The following is a 20006-nucleotide window of genomic DNA, read 5'->3' on the forward strand; positions in this document are numbered from 1 at the left end:
ATTTTACATGAATGTGTACATTGTTAAGTGAATTTGTCTCTCAGTTTTCTGCTTATCAACATGAACTAGATAGATATGCTGTTTATTCAATATTGAAGTGCTAAAACATTAATTGAGTCACGTTTTTGAGAAAACTGGGCATTATACATGTGCGTAAAGTGTCGTCCCAGATTAGCCTGTGCAGTCCGCAAAGGCTAATCAGGCACGACACTTTCTGCCTAAACTTTATTTTCAGTAAGGAGAGACTTCCTTGAAACTAAAAAGGAAGTCCCTCTTTACCGAAAATCAAGTTTAGGCGGAAAGTGTCGTCCCTGATTAGCCTGTGCGGACTGCACAGGCTAATCTGGGACGACACTTTACGCACATGTATTATGCCCAGTTTTATCAGAACACGACACATATCTAGAATATGTTTTTACCTATGATGATTTTAAGATGTATGCTGGCTTCTTTTTAGTAGAGGAAGACCACTATTGATTTTGAGGTCGAAGGCCATGGTCACATGTGCTGGAATCATGAAAATATCAGTTTAGACAAATAGCAAAGTTTTGTTTTTTGCCACTTGTCTATTTCTTTCCATGTACTTATGATAATGTAGGTCACGCTGGCTATGTGGATATGGTGTCCACCAAGCAACAGAGAGATTTATGGTTTGTTACCCACTGTTAAAGCGTTTTTCAGATCTCTATATTTCCCTAAAGATACCAATTACTGGTTCTGCTCAGAACCTCAGCCTAAGTCTTTTGATGCAATCAAGCTAAAATAAATAGGTTCAATCTAATTATTGTATGACACATGGTTTCTTTTGTTTCAGAACTGGACTCCCCATTTCTTTGTACTGACGGCCAACAAGTTGTACTATAGTGAGGAGACAGCACATCAGGAAGAGGAGGAGGAGGAGGAGGAAGAGGAGGTCAGTCGAGACAGAGAGGTCAGTGGCGTTGGTTTGGATAGGATATTTTGTGTGCATTTGAATCAGGCCCCCATTTCTTTTAGATCATCTTTTATGTCTTTTTAACAGGATAGACATAAGCCCACCTTTTTAATCTATGTATTCATATTACAAGCTTTACATGAAATTATAATTCAAAATGAATAATGTTAATAATATATTATCTTGTGATAAATTTGAAATAAAATCAAGATTTTGCTGAAAGATAATTGATTATTTATGTATTCGCATTCTTCGATACAAGACATTTGTTTCATGTCTTTTAATGTTGAAGATGATTTGGAAATGTTTGTTAGATAAATATTTGTATGCTCCCCCCAAAATTGGAGCATGTAGTCACCGCTTTGTCTGTCCGTCCGTGTGTCCGTCCGTCCGTGCACAATTTAATTCCGGGCTATTTCTCAGCAACTAATTACCGGAATTCAATGAAACTTTATGGGAAGCTTCACTACCAAGAGGAGATATGCATATTATCAGCCTCTTCTGGTCGGATGATTTTTCACAGAGTTATGGCCCTTCGAAATTTTCTATAAAAAAATTTATTGTCCCCCCAACTACTGTGCCCTCAAGACATTTCCTTTTATCTGAATATATAGTGCAGTATTGTGACAAAAAAACCTTTGGGGAGCATCACCTGTCTCCAATGGTTTCTTGTTAAAAGTTGCTAATGAAAGAGTTGTGAAAATGAATCAGACAGTCATTTTTTTTTACTTCAAAGGCGTTTTATACCGCATCACTGAAAGAGGTGCAAAACAAACAAATAAATGTGAGCTGTGCTCTGTGGAAAGGAGGTTTAATGCATGTGCGTAAAATGTCATCCCCTGATTAGCCTGTGCAGTCTGCACAGGCTTATTAAGGACATCACTTTCCGCTTTTATATTTTTCGTTTAAAGAAATTCTTTTCTTAGCAAAAATCTAGTTTAAATTGTGCGGACTGCACAGGCTAATCTGGAATGACACTTTTTGCACATGCATTAAACCCCCATTTCACAGAACACGTCCCAAATATATTAAATCTGACAGCCTTCTATTATTTCCTGTAGAAAGAACTTCACTTTAGCGAGCCCTGGTTCCACAGCCGTCTACTTGACGGTAGGAAAGACGCCGAGCAGAAATTGAAAGACTACGAATACCTTGGAGACGGAACCTTCCTTGTACGTGAGAGTGACACCTTCGTGGGAGACTTCTCTCTGTCCTTCAGGTTAGTAGCATAAGTAGTGTATACATTTGTTGTATTGTTAGAAAGTAGAACTGAATTTTATCTGGCCAATGCATGTTTTCACAAGCTTATTCTTAAACTTATTCTAAAATTCTGAAAAGGCTCTTATTTTTGGCATAATGTGGCATTTATCAACTTGAATCTTAACCCTTTTTGCATGCTGGGAAATTTGTTGTCAGCTAAAATGTCGTCTGCTGAATTTCTAAAATTAGCATTTTCTTCGATTTTTTTCAAAGAATACTATCAGAATAGCAAACAGTTTGGATCCTGATAAAACGCCACATTCTGTGGCGTCTCATCTGGATCCAAACTGTTTGCGAAGGCCTTCAAAATTTGGTTCCAGCACTGAAAGAGTTATCATTATTCATGTAGAATGTGTAACTCAAGACCACCGCTCTGAAGTTCTTATTTTTACATAAAAGAAAAACCTTTGGATTTTAGATACAATTGTTCTGTAATGCAATTTGTGATTTAAATTGCTAAATGAATTCATATATGAAGATATGAAGTGCAACCTTTCAATATAACTTACATACAATGTTTTATATACTAATGTATTACATATATGTTAATAATTATCTGTTTCTTATGTTGAAAACAGATGGCAATCGACAATCAACCACTGTCGTATAAAATCAAAACAAGAAATGGGACAGGTAAGATAATAAATTATTCTTCAACCTACCCTTTTATTCAAGTTAAGATGACTATGTATAGTTGTATTCTCATAAGGACCAGTGTTTCCCTCACCGAGTGGATAGGTTTCAAATGTTGCAATTGAAAATCTGTACCTTACTTTAGTTCATCAGCACAAAGTGGTTAGTGTTTGTGATCACCCTTGATTATTCAGAGTCAACCTCTATGGTTATATCTTCATCAAACTGGGTCAGAACATTATGTACTTGTCCTAATTCAACATAGTTCAAAACTGGGTCAAACCTTAGTAATTAGGTTAACTTAAAGAAACAACTTGTAAACGCTCTAGAAGTTATATATTTTTACCCAAACATCATGAAGCTTGATAAAATAGTTATACTAATAAGATTGTGGTTAAGTTAAAAAATGGTTCTGGTGCTTTATAAACAAGGGGACAGTGCAGTTTTCCTTATATGTCTTTAGTAAATCCTTATGATTATTCTCAAAGCATGTTTTTGCAAGATCACCTGAGCAAAATATGCTAATGGTGAGCTTTTATGATCAAATTTGGTTGTTGGTTCAATTTTCATCATGACCATTTACCTTGGGAACTCTCTAGAGGCCACATTTATTGCCAACTCTTACTGAAAGTTGGTCCAAATATTTTTCCCAATGATATGTTGGAGATGTTCAAATTTAAGTCACGCCTGGCCTGAAACTTTGTCACAAGATGAAGCTCGTGAACAATCTTGAAGTCACATCTGTCTCCCAATCATCATTAAATTTTATAAGAAAGTCTGTTCTAAAGATGTCTCAGCTGAGTTGGATTTTTTTTCTGTCTATTGAAAAACATGGCTGTCAGGGCGTTTGCCAGTTTTTCCTATAGGCTGTCATGAAAACATGTTAACTCTGCAGAAATCATTAGCCCAATGATCATAACATGTGCTAGGAATATTTGTTCAAATTATATCTCGGCTGAGTTCAAATATTGGTGTTTTTTTTATTTTTTGCCCAATCATTATGGAAATGGCTTAAAACATTACTTTTCAATGATATCTTTTATGGAAAAGTGGTTCTTGTCTGTTTAAAAACATCGCTGTCATGGGTGGGAAAGTTTTCTTTATAATTTTATTGTGAAACCTTGTGAATCTTAGTCAGAATTTTTTGCCAAAATATCCATCTTGTGTTAGTGACCAAGGTCCAAGGCTCTCTTTAAATATTAATTTCCTGCTGGATTTTTTTGTCTGAGGTTATTTTACCCCTTTTAATTCTAACCACTGTGCATTCACTTATATTCTTGTTTGAATTAACACGAACCTCTTCATGTCTTATCTAAGCTTACCCTTACCCATTTATTCCATTATAAGCTGACATTTGTGTAAGTGAACATATACCCTACTTAAATTGCTGTCAGAGCTTACATGTGCACATTTAATTATTTGTGTGCTCCTCATATGACATGAATTGTCTAATGCAGTCGAAGTACTACCTGATTGAAGGGACCATGTTTGACAGCCTCTACAACCTGATAATGTACTACCGCACCCACCCACTCAAGGGCAACACATTCTCAATGACCTTGAGGGAGCCTGTGCCCCAGCCTCAGAGTCATGAGGGAGCAGAGTAAGTTTACTTATATATGGGTGTATATATTTGTATGTATCTTGTATACGAGTCATGAGGGAGCAGAGTAAGTTTACTTATATATGGGTGTATATATGGGTGTATATATGTGTGTGTATCTTGTATATGAGTCATGAGGGAGCAGAGTAAGTTTACTTATATATGGGTGTATATATGTGTGTGTATCTTGTATATGAGTCATGACGGAGCAGAGTAAGTTTACTTATATATGGGTGTAAATATGTGTGTGTATATGTGTGTGTATCTTGTATATGAGTCATGAGGGAGCAGAGTAAGTTTACTTTATATATGGGTGTATATATGTGTGTGTATCTTGTATATGAGTCATGACGGAGCAGAGTAAGTTTACTTATATATGGGTGTATATATGTGTGTGTATCTTGTATATGAGTCATGAGGGAGCAGAGTAAGTTTACTTATATATGGGTGTATATATGTGTGTGTATCTTGTATATGAGTCATGAGGGAGCAGAGTAAGTTTACTTATATATGGGTGTATATATGTGTGTGTATCTTGTATATGAGTCATGAGGGAGCAGAGTAAGTTTACTTATATATGGGTGTATATATGTGTGTGTATCATGTATATGAGTCATGACGGAGCAGAGTAAGTTTACTTATATATGGGTGTATATAGTTGTGTGTATCTTGTATATGAGTCATGAGGGAGCAGAGTAAGTTTACTTATATATGGGTGTATATATGTGTGTGTATCTTGTATATGAGTCATGAGGGAGCAGAGTAAGTTTACTTATATATGGGTGTATATATTTGTATGTATCTTGTATATGAGTCAGGAGGGAGCAGAGTAAGTTTGCTTATATATGGGTGTATATATGTGTGTGTATCTTGTATATGAGTCAGGAGGGAGCAGAGTAAGTTTGCTTATATATGGGTGTATATATTTGTGTGTATCTTGTATATGAGTCAGGAGGGAGCAGAGTAAGTTTGCTTATATATGGGTGTATTTATGTGTGTGTATCTTGTATATGAGTCATGAGGGAGCAGAGTAAGTTTACTTATATATGGGTGTATATATGTGTGTGTATCTTGTATATGAGTCATGAGGGAGCAGAGTAAGTTTACTTATATATGGGTGTATATATGTGTATGTATCTTGTATATGAGTCATGAGGGAGCAGAGTAAGTTTACTTATATATGGGTGTATATACGTGTATGTATCTTGTATATGAGTCAGGAGGGAGCAGAGTAAGTTTACTTATATATGGGTGTATATATTTGTATGTATCTTGTTTATGAGTCATGAGGGAGCAGAGTACATGTACTGTATATATGTGGTTTATATGTCTTTGTATGTTGTATATTTGCAAAGTGTTTGCATGTTGTATTTATTTTACTTATTTTAATAATGGAAGAAAAAAAGTTAACAATTGCTTCTGATTTTGGAAAAAAACATTTGAAAAAAGTACTTTGTTCATATTCGGATTTTTTGAGATATATCATATTTGGGTGAGGGGAATAATTTGGTAATCACTTTCAGGAGGTTGACCCTGTTTATCACATGTAATTTAACTAATCTTTTGTTATCAGGGGATAGTAACCCTTTATTGTATGCCATTAACTATTAAATGGTTATGATAAGGGGATTAGTGGGACTGAATGCCTGTTTACCAATGTTTGAAGTGATGAAGCCAATTGCCACAGTTGCTACATGAACAACTACATAAATAAATAAATAAATAAATAAAGTTAAAGGCAAACAATCAAACACAAATCACAATGTTTTTTATTAATTTTTAATAAAAGCCCAGAAATTATTTCAATCAGGTGTTGATTACACATCGTCATCTTTAATTTAGTTTATTGTGTTTTTTCCGGATCTGCAGCATGTTGGCTGTAATATCTGCAACTCCCCTAAAAAACACAATACTTATAATGGATAGCAAAGTTGTTAATAAGCACAAATCCTTACTATTCTACCTTAACAAAATCAAAAGTTTTCAGAGCAGCTTTACTGCATTCAGGTTATGTCAAGTGTGTGCTAAATTAGTACAAAGTGTAATGAACTCCTGTATGTTTCAGAACTGGATTTATTTTAATTGCAAAACAGACGCAGTATGTATGAGTGAATAACATTGGATATTTATGTATTTCGTGTCTGTGGTAATTCAGTTTTAATTATACCCCCACAAACTAAGTTTAGGGGGGTATATTGGAGTGAACTTGTCTGTTGGTCGGTGCGTGTCCGCTCTCTAATTCAAGTATTTTCATCTGATCATCACCAAACTTTGTCAGAAGTTGTATCGTGATGATATCTAGGCCAAGTTCGAACATAGGCCTTGCCTGGTCAATAACTAGGTCACGGGGTCACTTAGTGCGTTTTAAACATTCAACATGTTGTCCGCTCTCTAATTCAAGTAGTTTTCATCCAATCTTCACCAAACTTGGTAGAAGTTTTATCCAGTTGATCTCTAGGCCAAGCTTGAACATGGGCCATGCCGGGCCAAAAACTAGGTCACGGGGTCACCTAGTGCATTGTTTTACATACAGCATTGTGTCCGCTCTCTAATTCAAGTAGTATTTATTAGCTCGGCTGTTTTCGGAGAAAACCCGAGCTATTGTCATAGCCAGCTCGTCGTCCGACGTCTGCCGTAGGCGTCGTGCTAAAACCTTAACATTGGCCATAACTTTTTAGATATTGAAGATAGCAACTTGATATTTGGCATGCTTGTGTATCTCATTAAGCTGCACATTTTGAGTGGTAAAATTTCAAGGTGAACATCATTCTTCAAGGTCTAGGGTCGAAAAAACGAAGTCAAGGGAAGTAATAAGCTTTAAATGGACATTGTTATCTGACCTGCCCACGTACATATTTTTGTTAAATTAATCAAAGCGGCACAGTAGGCGGCATTGTGTTTCAAACACATTGTGGTAAAAGGTCAAGGTCATCATTTACAGTCTACGGTAAAAAATACAAATTTAAGGGAAGTAATAAGCTTTAAAAGGAGATAATTATTCAATATTGAACATAGCCACTTTATATATTTGGCATGCATGTGTATCTCATGGAGCTGCACATTTTGAGTGGTGAATCTACAGTCACGGTAGTGGCTTTTAATTATTTGCTACTAAAAATAGAGATTTGTTACAGACAATTATTTTCAAGGGAAGTAATTTATATAATTATAAATCTCATATATTTCCTTACCAAGAATTGAAGTTCTTTTCACAGTTACTGTACACTTTTATTATTTAGATTATAAACCAAATTATTGATTTGTCAAAGTTTTTTTTTAATGATATTATTATCATTTGTTTCATGTTCATTACATACCTGTGGACTTATGTCCATAGATGGGTATCCGGACAATCGCTCCTACGGACAATCGCTCCTATGCTAAATTTGACAGGGCGGACAGTCGCTCCTACGATGTTTTGACAGGGCGGACAGTCGCTCCTACATTATTTTACCAAACCGGATAATCGCCCCTACATTATTTTGACTCTACGGCAAAATGTAGTATGCGCCGATCAAAGGCTCATAACTGATCTCAGTGTAAGTCGACATTTTAAAATAATTTAATAATTTATACATATAACATTTTATAAATATATTACAATTTAACACATATAAAAATCGTGCAGTAACACTTGAACACACTTATAATAATAGAAATGCCGATTAAGAAAGCGTTCAGTGTGTCATATATCAATGGGTCAAATGTGTTAAGAATGACCTAACCAAGTGTTTACTTACATTAATTATCTTAAATGTGACGCCAGTATGTAATCTTTATTCACGGTTTGCACATCATAGGTGTCAAAGTGGTCATGATACTACCATTGTTGATATAGCAATTATTGAAGTAATGATATTTATTGAAAGATTGTACTTCAAAAAGATGTTTGCGTATTATTAAGACTTTTTTTATTGTTGCTACCTTATTTGCCAGAAACACATGTTTTAAATTAAATTTCATTGTTATATGAATACTATTTCTTTGCTATTATATAAATATAACTTCTGATTTCAGGTAACACGAGTTAATGGTACAGATCCTCATTTGCACGAAGCAGATCATCACATGATTGAGGCGAACAAATTACGATTTGAAATATGTTTATTAATGTAAATATGTGATTTAAATCGAGCTGTGTGTATAAATCTACACATGTGTTTTCTTTCGTTTGTATGCGCTTTCGTTTGCATATTTTGTGGGTTTATATGATTATAAATGCCATATAAATGTCATATCATAAATACAAATAAAATAAAGAACAACATTTCATCTATGCGGTTTTCATGTTTATTCCATTCGCAAAATGGCACCTATTCCAATAAATGTAATGTAGGAACGAAGGTTCCATGTTGAATTGGCTTACTTAACAAGTCGGTAATTTTAATTGTCGGCCTATACTACGTTTTGCAGTGGAGTCAAAATAATGTAGGAGTGACTGTATGGGTTGACAAATAATGTAGGAGCGATTGTTAGGGTTGGCAAAATAATGTAGGGGCGACTGTCCGCCCTGTCAAAACATCGTATGAGCGACTGTCCGCCCTGTCAAATTTAGCGTAGAAGCGATTGTCCGTAGGAGCGATTGTCTGGGATTCCCATAGATACATGATCAACTCTGGCTATGATCGCTTTTAAACCACAGGCCTTGGTTGTCAGTGAAGTCTTACATGGTCATTATTGACTGTGAGACTCCCCCCCCCCCCCCCACCCCCTGTTGGATTGGACATAATTCAAGGGAAGTAATAACCTTTAAAGGGAGATGATTTCTATACCTGCCAAATGATAAATAGAAATTTATTTTAATGCGGCGCAGTAGGGGGCATGTGTTTCTGACAACACATCTCTTGTTGGGTCTAAGGTCGAAGCTTTTGCAGCCGAGCGTGGGACCCGTTATGCGGTGCTCTTGTTTTGTTTAAACATTAGACATTATCATTGGAACTTACATTAGTCAATTGGTCTACTGACAAAATATACAAAACTTAATGCTTGGCAAATATACAAAAATACATGCTTGGCCAATAGTAATGGTTTCACAGTAAATGAACATGTTAAATATTTGAAAAAGTATTTATGCGAACTTGCCATATATATAAACATCCTGTATGTGTTTACGTGTAAAACATGTGAACCCTCCAACCATAACAACTAGATCTACAAGTACTGTATATTATAGATTAAGCACTAGTATTTGATTGATTTATCAACCTACCCATCTATGGAAAAAATGCCTGGTTTGAGAGTCACATCTGTTGCATATTCACAAGTAACATTTCTGTTGTAATGATCATGTCAGATCTATTAAGGTTACATTTGATCAATTCTCAATTTATGTTGTAATCATCATGCCAGGGCAAAAAAGGTCATATTTAAGTATTTCATAACTTCTGTTGTACCTTGGTGTAATGTGAATGCTGGTCTAGGAATTGGAAGGTCCCTGGTTCAAATCCCGCTCAGACCACGGAATTTTCCTGAGCAAAAGATTAAGCCCTCATTTGCTCCTGTCCATCCAGGTGTATAAATAGGTACCTTTGAGGAAAATAAGCCAATGTGCCGTGGCTGCATACTGCGCCAAATGTAAATGGACAACTTATACCCCAGTGATTGGGGGGTAAATGTCAAAGCCGATCGAAGTTGTGTCTAGTATCATAATCAGACTAAAAACCCATGCATTTACCATTTGATTTGTGCTGCTCTTTTCAGGTGGTACAATGCCAATGTGGATCGTAAGGAGGCTGAGAGAATGCTCACCATGATACCATACGACGGAGCATTCATGGTCCGAACAAGTGATAAACGCAGTGAGAATGACCAGTCCACCTATGCCATCTCCTTCAGGTCAGTTTGATTTGTATACTTCAGGGATTTTATACCCAGTAAACTAGGTATGACAGGGGGTTTAGGAGTATTGCTGGGGGTTGGTTGGTTTGTCTTTCCCTTGATTAGTTGCTTTGTCCACATGAAATGTTTATGGAGTGAACTATTTGTATATTCCTTATGTGATTGATTTGAAACTTTAAATATGTTATCACCATGAAGTTAAGATGTACAAGACACCTTTATGGCCAATGTTCCATAATTATGTTTTGAAGTAATTTGCCCTTGAACTTAGCAGTGTTTATAGCAGAAGCATAGAATGTTTGTGGAGCAAACTACTTATAAATTGATCATGCCATTGTATTGAAACTTAAAATATGTCTGAAGTGTAGATGTTTGAAACACATTTTTAGCTCATCTATTTTTTGAAAAAAATTATGAGCTTTTGTCATCACCATGGCATCGGCGTCCGGTCAAGTTTTGCGTTCTCATAAAGTATCAATGCTATTGCATTCAAACTTAGTACACTTACTTACTATCATAAGGAGACTGGGCAGGCTAAGTTAGATAACTATGGCTTGCATTTTGACAGAATTATGTGCCCTTTTTATAATTAGAAAATTGAAAATTTTGGTTAAGTTTTGTGTTAAGTCCACTTTTTTCCTAAAGTATCAAAGCTATTGCTTTCATACTTGCAACACTTACTAACTATCGTAAGGGGACTGTGCAGGCAAAGTTATTTAACTCTGACTTGCATTTTGACGGAATTATGGGCCCTATATACTTGAAAATTTGGTTAAGTTTTGTGTTTTGGTCCACTTAACCCCTAAAGTATCATAGATATTGCTTTCATACTTGGAACACTCGCAAACTATGATAAGGGGACAGTAAAAGACAAGTTGCATAACTCTGGTTGTCATTTTTATGCCCCCCTTCGAAGAAGAGGGGGTATATTGCTTTGCTCATGTCGGTCGGTCTGTCGGTCGGTCCGTCCACCAGGTGGTTTTCAGACGATAACTCAAGAACGCTTGGGCCTAGGATCATGAAACTTTATAGGTACATTGATCATGACTCGCAGATGACCCCTATTGATTTTGAGGTCACTAGATCAAAGGTCAAGGTCACGGTGACCCGAAATAGTAAAATGGTTTTTGAATGATAACTCAAGAACGCATACGCCTAGGATCATGAAACTTCATGGGTAGATTGATCATGACTCGCAGATGACCCCTTTTGATTTTGAGGTCACTAGGTCAAAGGTCAAGGTCACGGTGACCCGAAATAGTAAAATGGTTTCCGGATGATAACTCAAGAATGCATACGCCTAGGATCATGAAACTTCATGGGTAGATTGATCATGACTCGCCGATGACCCCTATTGATTTTGAGGTCACTAGGTCAAAGGTCAAGGTCACGGTGACCCGAAATAGTAAAATGGTTTTTGGATGATAACTCAAGAACGCATATGCCTAGGATCATGAAAACTTCACAGGTAGATTGATCATGACTCGTAGATGACCCCTATTGATTTTGAGGTCACAAGGTCAAAGGTCAAGGTCACGGTGACCCGAAATAGTAAAATGATTTTCGGATGATAACTCAAGAACGCTTTTGCCTAGGATCATGACACTTCATAGGTACATTGATCGTGACTCACAGATGACCCCTATTGATTTTCAGGTCACTAGGTCAAAGGTCAAGGTCACAGTGACAAAAAACGTATTCACAAAATGGCTGCCACTACAACGGACAGCCCATATGGGGGGCATGCATGTTTTACAAACAGCCCTTGTTACGAAATTATGGCCCTTTTTTTGACTTATTAACTTTGTATTTATGGTTACATTTTGTGTTAAGATCCACTTTACTTCTAAAGTATTAAGGCTATTGCTTTCAAACTTCAAATACTTTCATGCTATCATGAGGGTACTGTACCTGACAAGTTGAATTTTACCTTGACCTTTGAATGACCTTGACTCTCAAGCTCAAATTATTAAATTTTGCTAACATTGCTATAACTTCTTTATTTATGATTAGATTTGATTGATACTTTGACAAAACAACTCTTACCTAACAAACCACAATAGACTCCACCCAAACCATCCCCCATGCCCCCCCCCCCCGAAACCCCCCTCATCTCCCCACCCCAATTTTTTTTTAAAGATCATCTTTTAAATGACCACCACACCCTCACACTATACCCCCCCCCCACCCCACCCCCAAAAAATAATTGTTATGCCCCCAGTAGGGTGGCATATAGCAGTTTAACTTTCCATCAGTATGCCAGTCCGAAAAAAACTTAAACATTGGCCATAACTTTTTCACTATTGAAGATAGCAACTTGATATTTGGCATGCATGCGTATCTCACGGAGCTGCACATTTTGAGTGGTGAAAGGTCAAGGTAAAGGTCATCCTTCAAGGTCAAATGTCAAATTTATGGCGTCTGTCCGTCTGAAAACTTTAACATTGGCCATAACTTTTTCAATATTGAAGATAGCAGTTTGATATTTGGCATGCATGTGTATCTCATGGAGCTGAACATTTTGAGTAGTGAAAGGTGAAGGTCAAGGTCATCCTTCAAGGTCAAATGTCAAATATATGGTGTCTGTCCGTCCGAAAACTTTAACATTTGCCATAACTTTTTTAATATTGAAGATAGCAACTTGATATTTGGCATGCATGTGTTTCTCATGAAGCTGCACATTTTGAGTGGTGGAAGTTCAAGGTCAAGGTCATCCTTCAAGGTAAAAAAAATAAAAGTGGCGTTCTCATGAAGCTGCACATTTTGAGTGGTGGCAGTTCAAGATCAAGGTCATCCTTCAAGGTCAAGGTCATCCTTCAAGGTCAAAGGTAAAAAAAAAATCAAAGCGGCGTTATCATGAAGCTGCACATGTTGAGTGATGGAAGTTCAAGGTCAAGGTCATCGTTCAAGGTCAAGGTAATCCTTCAAGGTCAAAGGTCAAAAAAATATTCAAAGCGGTATTATCATGAAGCTACACATTTTGAGTGGTGGAAATTCAAGGTCAACGTCAGCCTTCAAGGTCAAGGTCATCCTTCAAGGTCAAAGGTATTTTTTTTTTTTTCAAAGCGGCGTTCTCATAAAGCTGCACATTTTGAGTGGTGGAAGTTCAAGGTCAAGGTCAAAGGTAAAAAAAACAACATTTTTTTTTCAAAGCGGCGCAATAGGGGGATTTGTGTTTCTGACAAACAAATCGCTTTTTTTTCAAACATGGTTAAAAAACACAAATATTTATTGTTATTATTACCGTCCACCCATCCCACCCAAGAATCTCCCCCCCCCAAAAAGAAATTTTTTTTTTCTTTTTTTGGCATTTTTGGAAGATAATGTAATAATTGACTACACCCCCACACTATACACCCCTCTCCACCCCTCGCTCCTTTGTGATTGAAATTGAGATAGGTCCCTACACCTTTAAAAAGAAAACTAGATGAGCGGTCTGCACCCGCAAGACAGTGCTCTTGTTAATGCTGAGTTATCCACAAGTTTTTTAGTTATATGCCCTTTAACTTAGCTATGGCATGGCTGCTGTACCTATAACTGGCTGCTATGTGTGTGTCAAAGCAGTACGGGGTATTGAAAGTTACTTATGTGACAAAGCTCTTGTGTTTTTATGCTCCCCAAAAATTTATTTTTGGGGGAGCATATAGTCGCCGCTTCGTCTGTCAGTGTGTGCGTCTGTCTGTCTGTCTGTCCGTCAGTGCACAATTTTTGTCCGGGCTATATCTCGGCAACTAATGAACGGAATTCAATGAAACTTTATGGGAAGCTTCACTACCAAGAGGAGATGTGCATATTATCAGCAGGTTCTGGTCGGATGATTTTTCACAGAGTTATGGCCCTTTGAAATTTTCTATTAAAAAATTATTGTTCCCCCAACCACCGTGCCCTCAAGACATTTCCTTTTATCTGAATATAAAGTGCAATATTGTGACAAAACAAAACCTTTGGGGAGCATCACCCGTCTCCGACGGTTTCTTGTTTATAACTGAGACAGGGCCATTTTATCTTGTATTGGGGAAAATAGCATTTGTGGCAGTTTAGTAGAACAATGTCTGTGTATAGGATTTGAATAGATAAAATTCATTTGAAAAAAATAATCATGACATATAACAGCCTCTAATGGATTGGAAAAAAAAATGTATCAAACTATGTTAAAAAATGCTAGCCAGCATGGGTGAGGGATTTGTACACATCAATTAGAGATTGTTTAACCACTGTTCAATCAATGATTATTTTGAATGATCCCCACAGGGCGGAAGGAAAGATCAAGCACTGCCGTATCCGTCAGGAGGGGCGCCTGTTCACCATAGGTGATGCAGAGTTTGAGAGTCTAACTGAGCTTGTACACTACTATGAGAAAAACCCATTATATAAGAAGATGAAACTGCGAAAACCGGTCAACAGTAAGGTGGTGGAGGAGGAAGGGCAGGTGAGTACTCTGGGCCAATTGCTCTGTTGATTTCCAGGCAATTCTAGACCCGTAGTCACCAAACCAATCTTAGACAGACGTCTAAGAATAAAGAATATTCCTTTATGCCTGACAAGAATTAATATTGAGTCTGAGTTAGTATTAATCACAAATTTCCTAATGATTAATTTAGAACATATTATTAATGACATGAGTCACGTTCTGAGAAAACTGGACATAATGCATGTGCGTAAAGTGTAGTCCCAGATTAGCCTGTGCAGTGGATTTTTGCTAAGAAGAGACTTCATTTTAACGAAAAATGTAATAAAAGCGGAAAGTGTCATCCCTGCTGATAAGCCTATGGGGATTGCACAGGCTAATCTGGGACAACACTTTACGCACATGCATTATAGTTTTCTCAGAACATGACTCACATAGGCTCCAGTGGTAGCCTGTATATATGCAAACCATGAAGCACTTCTTTTGGGTCTAAGTCTTTTTATGTCCCCGGTAGGGTGGCATATAGCAGTTGAACTGTCCGTCAGTATGTCAGTCTGTCTGTCTGAAAAAAAACTTTAACGTTGGCCATAACTTTTGCAATATTGAAGATCGGAACTTGATATTTGGCATGCATGTGTATCTCATGAAGCTGCACATTTTGAGTGGTGAAAGATCAAGTTCAAGGTCATCCTTCAAGGTCAGAGGTCAAATATATGTGGCCAAAATCGCTCATTTTATGAATACTTTTGCAATATTGAAAATAGCAACTTGATATTTGGCCTGCATTGTATCTCATGGAGCCGCACATTTTGAGTGGTGAAAGGTCAAGGTCATCCATCAAGGTCAGAGGTCAAATATATGTGGCCAAAATCGCTCATTTTATGAATACTTTGGCAATATTGAAGATACCCACTTGATATTTGGCATGCATGTGTATCTCATGGAGCCGCACATTTTGAGTGGTGAAAGGTGAAGGTCATCCTTCAAGGTCAAAGGTCAAATATATAGCTACAAAGCGGCGCAAAAGGGGACATAGTGTTTCTGACAAACACATATCTTGTTTATTTGAAATTTGGAGGTAATAAACCGCGCGCTATACGAGGGAAAATACGGTAGTAATTTTTTAGTCAAAATCTGCTGAAATTAAAGAATTGTCAATTTAGATTAGTTATAAGTGCAAGAAATATTGTTATGCTTTAGATTTTTTGTAAATTGACAAGTAAAAGAAATAACGTTATACTGTGATTGCATGTTGGAGTGTTAAGAGTGAAATTGTTGTGAAAAAGGAAATTGTTGATCAAACAAAGTACTATGTGAAGTTGGAATAAGACATTAGGCCACGACTTTTATATTTCTTGGTTTACAAAACCGCCGACCCTAATTTTTGGAAAATGGGAAAAAAAATAAAATCGGAAAATCGTCTTTTTTTTAAATATTTTATTCCCGACCGCACTGCAAAACGAGCGAAACGAGAAAAAAAAAACGATCCGGTTTGAGTACGGTTGCGAATAAAATCAAGTAAGTACAATCAACCATTGGTTCACATATATTGCAGAGATCGGGATATTTTTCAATGTGACACATTATGTACCAGTCCTTTTATGGGCACTTCTCAAAATTTATTTCGGGTAAAAATTACAGACAATAAGAAAATCAGCGCCAGTCAAATGTCGACCCCATCAAAATTTATTTCCGTGTCTGTGACGCAACTATATTGTTTAACATGTTAATTATATTAAACAAACCCGATAGTATTTGATAATAAGTATAAATAATCCAATAAAACACTGCCATTATTTACGATATATGTGTTTAGGAATTTTGTAAACACGTCCGCCATAGTTTATAGGAACTGTACAGAAAGTTTGGAAATCGGAACAAATCGGTATATCTCGGAAAATCATTGATAAATGTATTTGTCGTTTCAATGCTTAGGGCCGAGTAATTTCGGCAAATCGGAACTCAACTTGTGTAAAACACTAGCTCAATTAACCGTTAAACTCCGCCTCCGTTCTCTGTAAAAGATTCGAAGGCGGAGCTATGCACGTGCTTTTATTAAATTGGAGGATTGCAATTGAGAAACAAACACACGATTGGTTCGGCATGTTGATTGCTAGACAAAGGAAGCCAATTTTTTCGGCGCGAAATTTGTCGCTTAATTGCTTCCGACAGAAAGCGGCTTTCCTTTGATGACGTCAAACTGTCAATTCACACAGACTGCACATTTTCGGAAGACTTTAACTGACTCCTTGCTTACAATTCCAGTAAAAAAAAACACTTGCTAACATTAAACTTTGGATTAAATTATCAAAATAAAGCAAAAGCGAAGTTGACAAATATGATTGAATTAATTCGCGTCAGTTCAAATAAGACGTTTTGCGTTGTAAATCAACGAGTTTTCATGACAACAACAACTTTGACAAACATTACCGCGACGACGCATGGATCGATCTACCTCGATTTTTTTTCATGTACGATCTCATAAGTCGAGTAAGAGCAAACACATACCGGGTAATTTGTGTATGAGTAGTTTATCTTATATAAGATTTATGCAACGGGCATCGCATTGCGTAATGGTGCGCATCCAATTTTGGAAATGAAGCGCAGTTTTTCGTTTTAATGGGAGAAGAACGCATGTCATGTAATGGAGTGTTTAAAATTGCCTGATGTTACATAAGGTGCTGTTAGGACTCATTTCATTTGAAGATATAGATGTGTTTCATTGCATAATTTGATTTTTTGTCTCTGTGTTAAGGTTATAAAAGATATGTTGTCTTTGTTCTGATGTTATTAGTATTAACTTTTTTTTCCAATGATGTTTTTTTTTTTTTTTTTTTTTTCGACCGCCCGATGGACCATTTTCAAAATAATTTTTGTAAACCAATAAAAAAAAAAGTCGTGGCCTTAATCTTGGAATGAAATATGTTTCATCAATAGTCCATAATATGCAGTCTCACTTATTTTATTATTAATTTTGACAAATTATCAGTTAAAAGGAACCTTGCATATATAGTTGCATCATATTAATTGAATTTTCTTCAACAATGGATGTTAAAATGTTGCTTTTTTAGCTTCAAAAAATGGAACAGTGCTCATGCATGCAATAACACAATTTTAAAAAATACGGGCAAAATGATAACACATATAATCACTCATACATGCCAGACGTGCCGATCTTGGCGGGGCAGTCCTGTTTTTGGGGTGTTTGTCTCGGTGTCCCGATGTGACACAATTTGTCCCAACATTCGTACAAAATAACATAATGTTCTATAAGGTAACAATAAAATTTGCTATTCAAGCGCCGTCTGGCTAAAATAACCATCGCTAATATTGCCCCCTATTAACAAACCATATCTACTTGTCGAGTGATCCAGTGTTGTTTATGACACCTGTTCAGTGCTCTATCGGCAAATTATAGATTTTATCGGGCATTCACACCATGGTGTTTATATTATAGGGGTCGCTATTTTTTTATGGCAGCTATTGCTAGCGATAGATGCATTATTGCAAATTAAAAGCCGACTGCATTTGTACATGTATTTCATGCCCCAAATCAAGTATAAGGTTCTATTACGCGGTATTCTATGTAATACACCAGCTGAGGCTAAAAAACCTGTCAATACACCAGTTTTGTTTATCAAAATATTTGAGCTCTGACTGATATACATTGAAGTTTGATATAAATCTACTTTCGATTTTGACTGATTTTCAGAAAATAATTTGTACCTATTGCATCAATCTAAATTAAGAGTTAATTGATGATTGGTTGAATAAAAACAGTGCTCGATGCGCACCCATCGCATTGAACAATTACGCATACCTCTGTCCCAAATTGAAGTCAAATAGAGGCATTTCACATAATGGGTTCATCCGCCTATTGCACATGTGTGTTTACTTCCGGAAAATAAAAATGTCTGTGTTCATGAAATTCGTAAACACATATCGCCAACATTTGCCAGAAATTATGAGGTTTTGTAAGTAATATACTGATTACAGACTACAGTAAAGGTGGCATGATTTATTGTTTTAGGTGTCCTGCTTTTTGGTCAAATTTCCCAACATTTTTGATGGAATGTCCCGATTTGGACCTGGAAATTTCTGGCATGTATGAATCACTGTTAAAAAAAAGTCATGAAAAAGTGCTTATTATACTTTCATATTACACAAAAACAACCAGAACATAAAAACAAAAAAGTTTGTTTGAGAAAATTAACAAAATGGTATTAATTGCATGTTTGATATTTATTCCAAATTCACAAAGTTCACACTCAATTCTATATGAAAAAGGAAATTCCTAATGGAAATATATTGCAATTTATTGAAAAAGTTTTTATTCCATATATAACAGTTTGCACGCTGTTGCAGAGATCTAACAAGATAAAACAAAATAAAAAGACAAAATTGTATTTGGCCTTTATTTATTTTAAGCAAAATCAGTTTTTTTTACATTTCAATACCAAATTTCAATATAATGATGTGTATTGAAAAAACAGCATAAATTACATGTAGCGTTAAATTATTATACCCCCACAAACAAAGTTTAGGGGGATATATAGGAGTGATCTTGTCTGTCGGTCAGTCGGTCGGTCTGTCTGTCGGTCCGTATTAAGTGTCCGCTCTCTAATTCAAGTAGTTTTCATTCGATCTTTACCAAACTTGGTCAGAAGTTGTATCTACATGATGTCTATGCCAAGTTCGACCATGGGCCTTGCCGGGTCAAAAACTATGGCACGGGATGCAGCATGTTGTCCGCTCTCTAATTCAAGTAGTTTTCATCCGATCTTCACCAAACGTGGTCAGAAGTTGTATCTAGATGATCTTAAGGCCAAGTTCAAACTTGGGCCTTGCCGGGTCAAAAACTAGGTCAAGGGGTCACTTAGTGCGTTTTAAACATTCAGCATGTTGTCCGCTCTCTAATTCAAGTAGTTTTCATCCGATCTTTACCAAACTTAGTCAGAAGTTGTATCTAGATGATCTTAAGGCCAAGTTCGAACATGGGCCATGCCAGATCAAAAACTAGGTCACAGGGTCACTTAGTACGTTTTACACATTGAGCATGGTGTCCGCTCTCTATTTCAAGTAAATTAAATCCGATTGTCACCACACTTGGTCAGAAGCTGTTATTAGATGATGTGTAGGTCAAGTTCGAACATGGGCCATGCCGGGTCAAAAACAAGGTCACGGGGTCACTTAGTGTGTTTTAAACCTCACCATGTTGTCCGCTCTCTAATTCAAGTAGTTTTTATCCAATCTTCACCAAAATTGGTCAGAAGTTGTATCTTGATAATGACTAGGGCAAGTTTGAATATCGGTCATGCCGGGTCAAAAAC

The 20006-nt window shown here is 36.5% G+C and overlaps 1 protein-coding gene across 1 annotated transcript in view; it reads left to right on the forward strand.

The window, feature by feature from the left end:
• LOC127846015 (1-phosphatidylinositol 4,5-bisphosphate phosphodiesterase gamma-1-like) overlaps positions 1-20006 on the forward strand; it is a 130287-nt gene that overhangs the window by 47029 nt on the left and 63252 nt on the right. Inside the window, exons 15-20 of the mRNA XM_052377196.1 lie at positions 815-931; positions 1996-2153; positions 2773-2827; positions 4285-4430; positions 10131-10265; positions 14520-14697. Of these exons, the coding sequence (XP_052233156.1) occupies positions 815-931; positions 1996-2153; positions 2773-2827; positions 4285-4430; positions 10131-10265; positions 14520-14697 (789 nt within the window). The remainder of the gene's footprint in view (positions 1-814; positions 932-1995; positions 2154-2772; positions 2828-4284; positions 4431-10130; positions 10266-14519; positions 14698-20006) is intronic.

The sequence above is a fragment of the Dreissena polymorpha genome, chromosome 9, assembly GCF_020536995.1.
Source record: "Dreissena polymorpha isolate Duluth1 chromosome 9, UMN_Dpol_1.0, whole genome shotgun sequence".
Taxonomy (NCBI): domain Eukaryota; kingdom Metazoa; phylum Mollusca; class Bivalvia; order Myida; family Dreissenidae; genus Dreissena; species Dreissena polymorpha.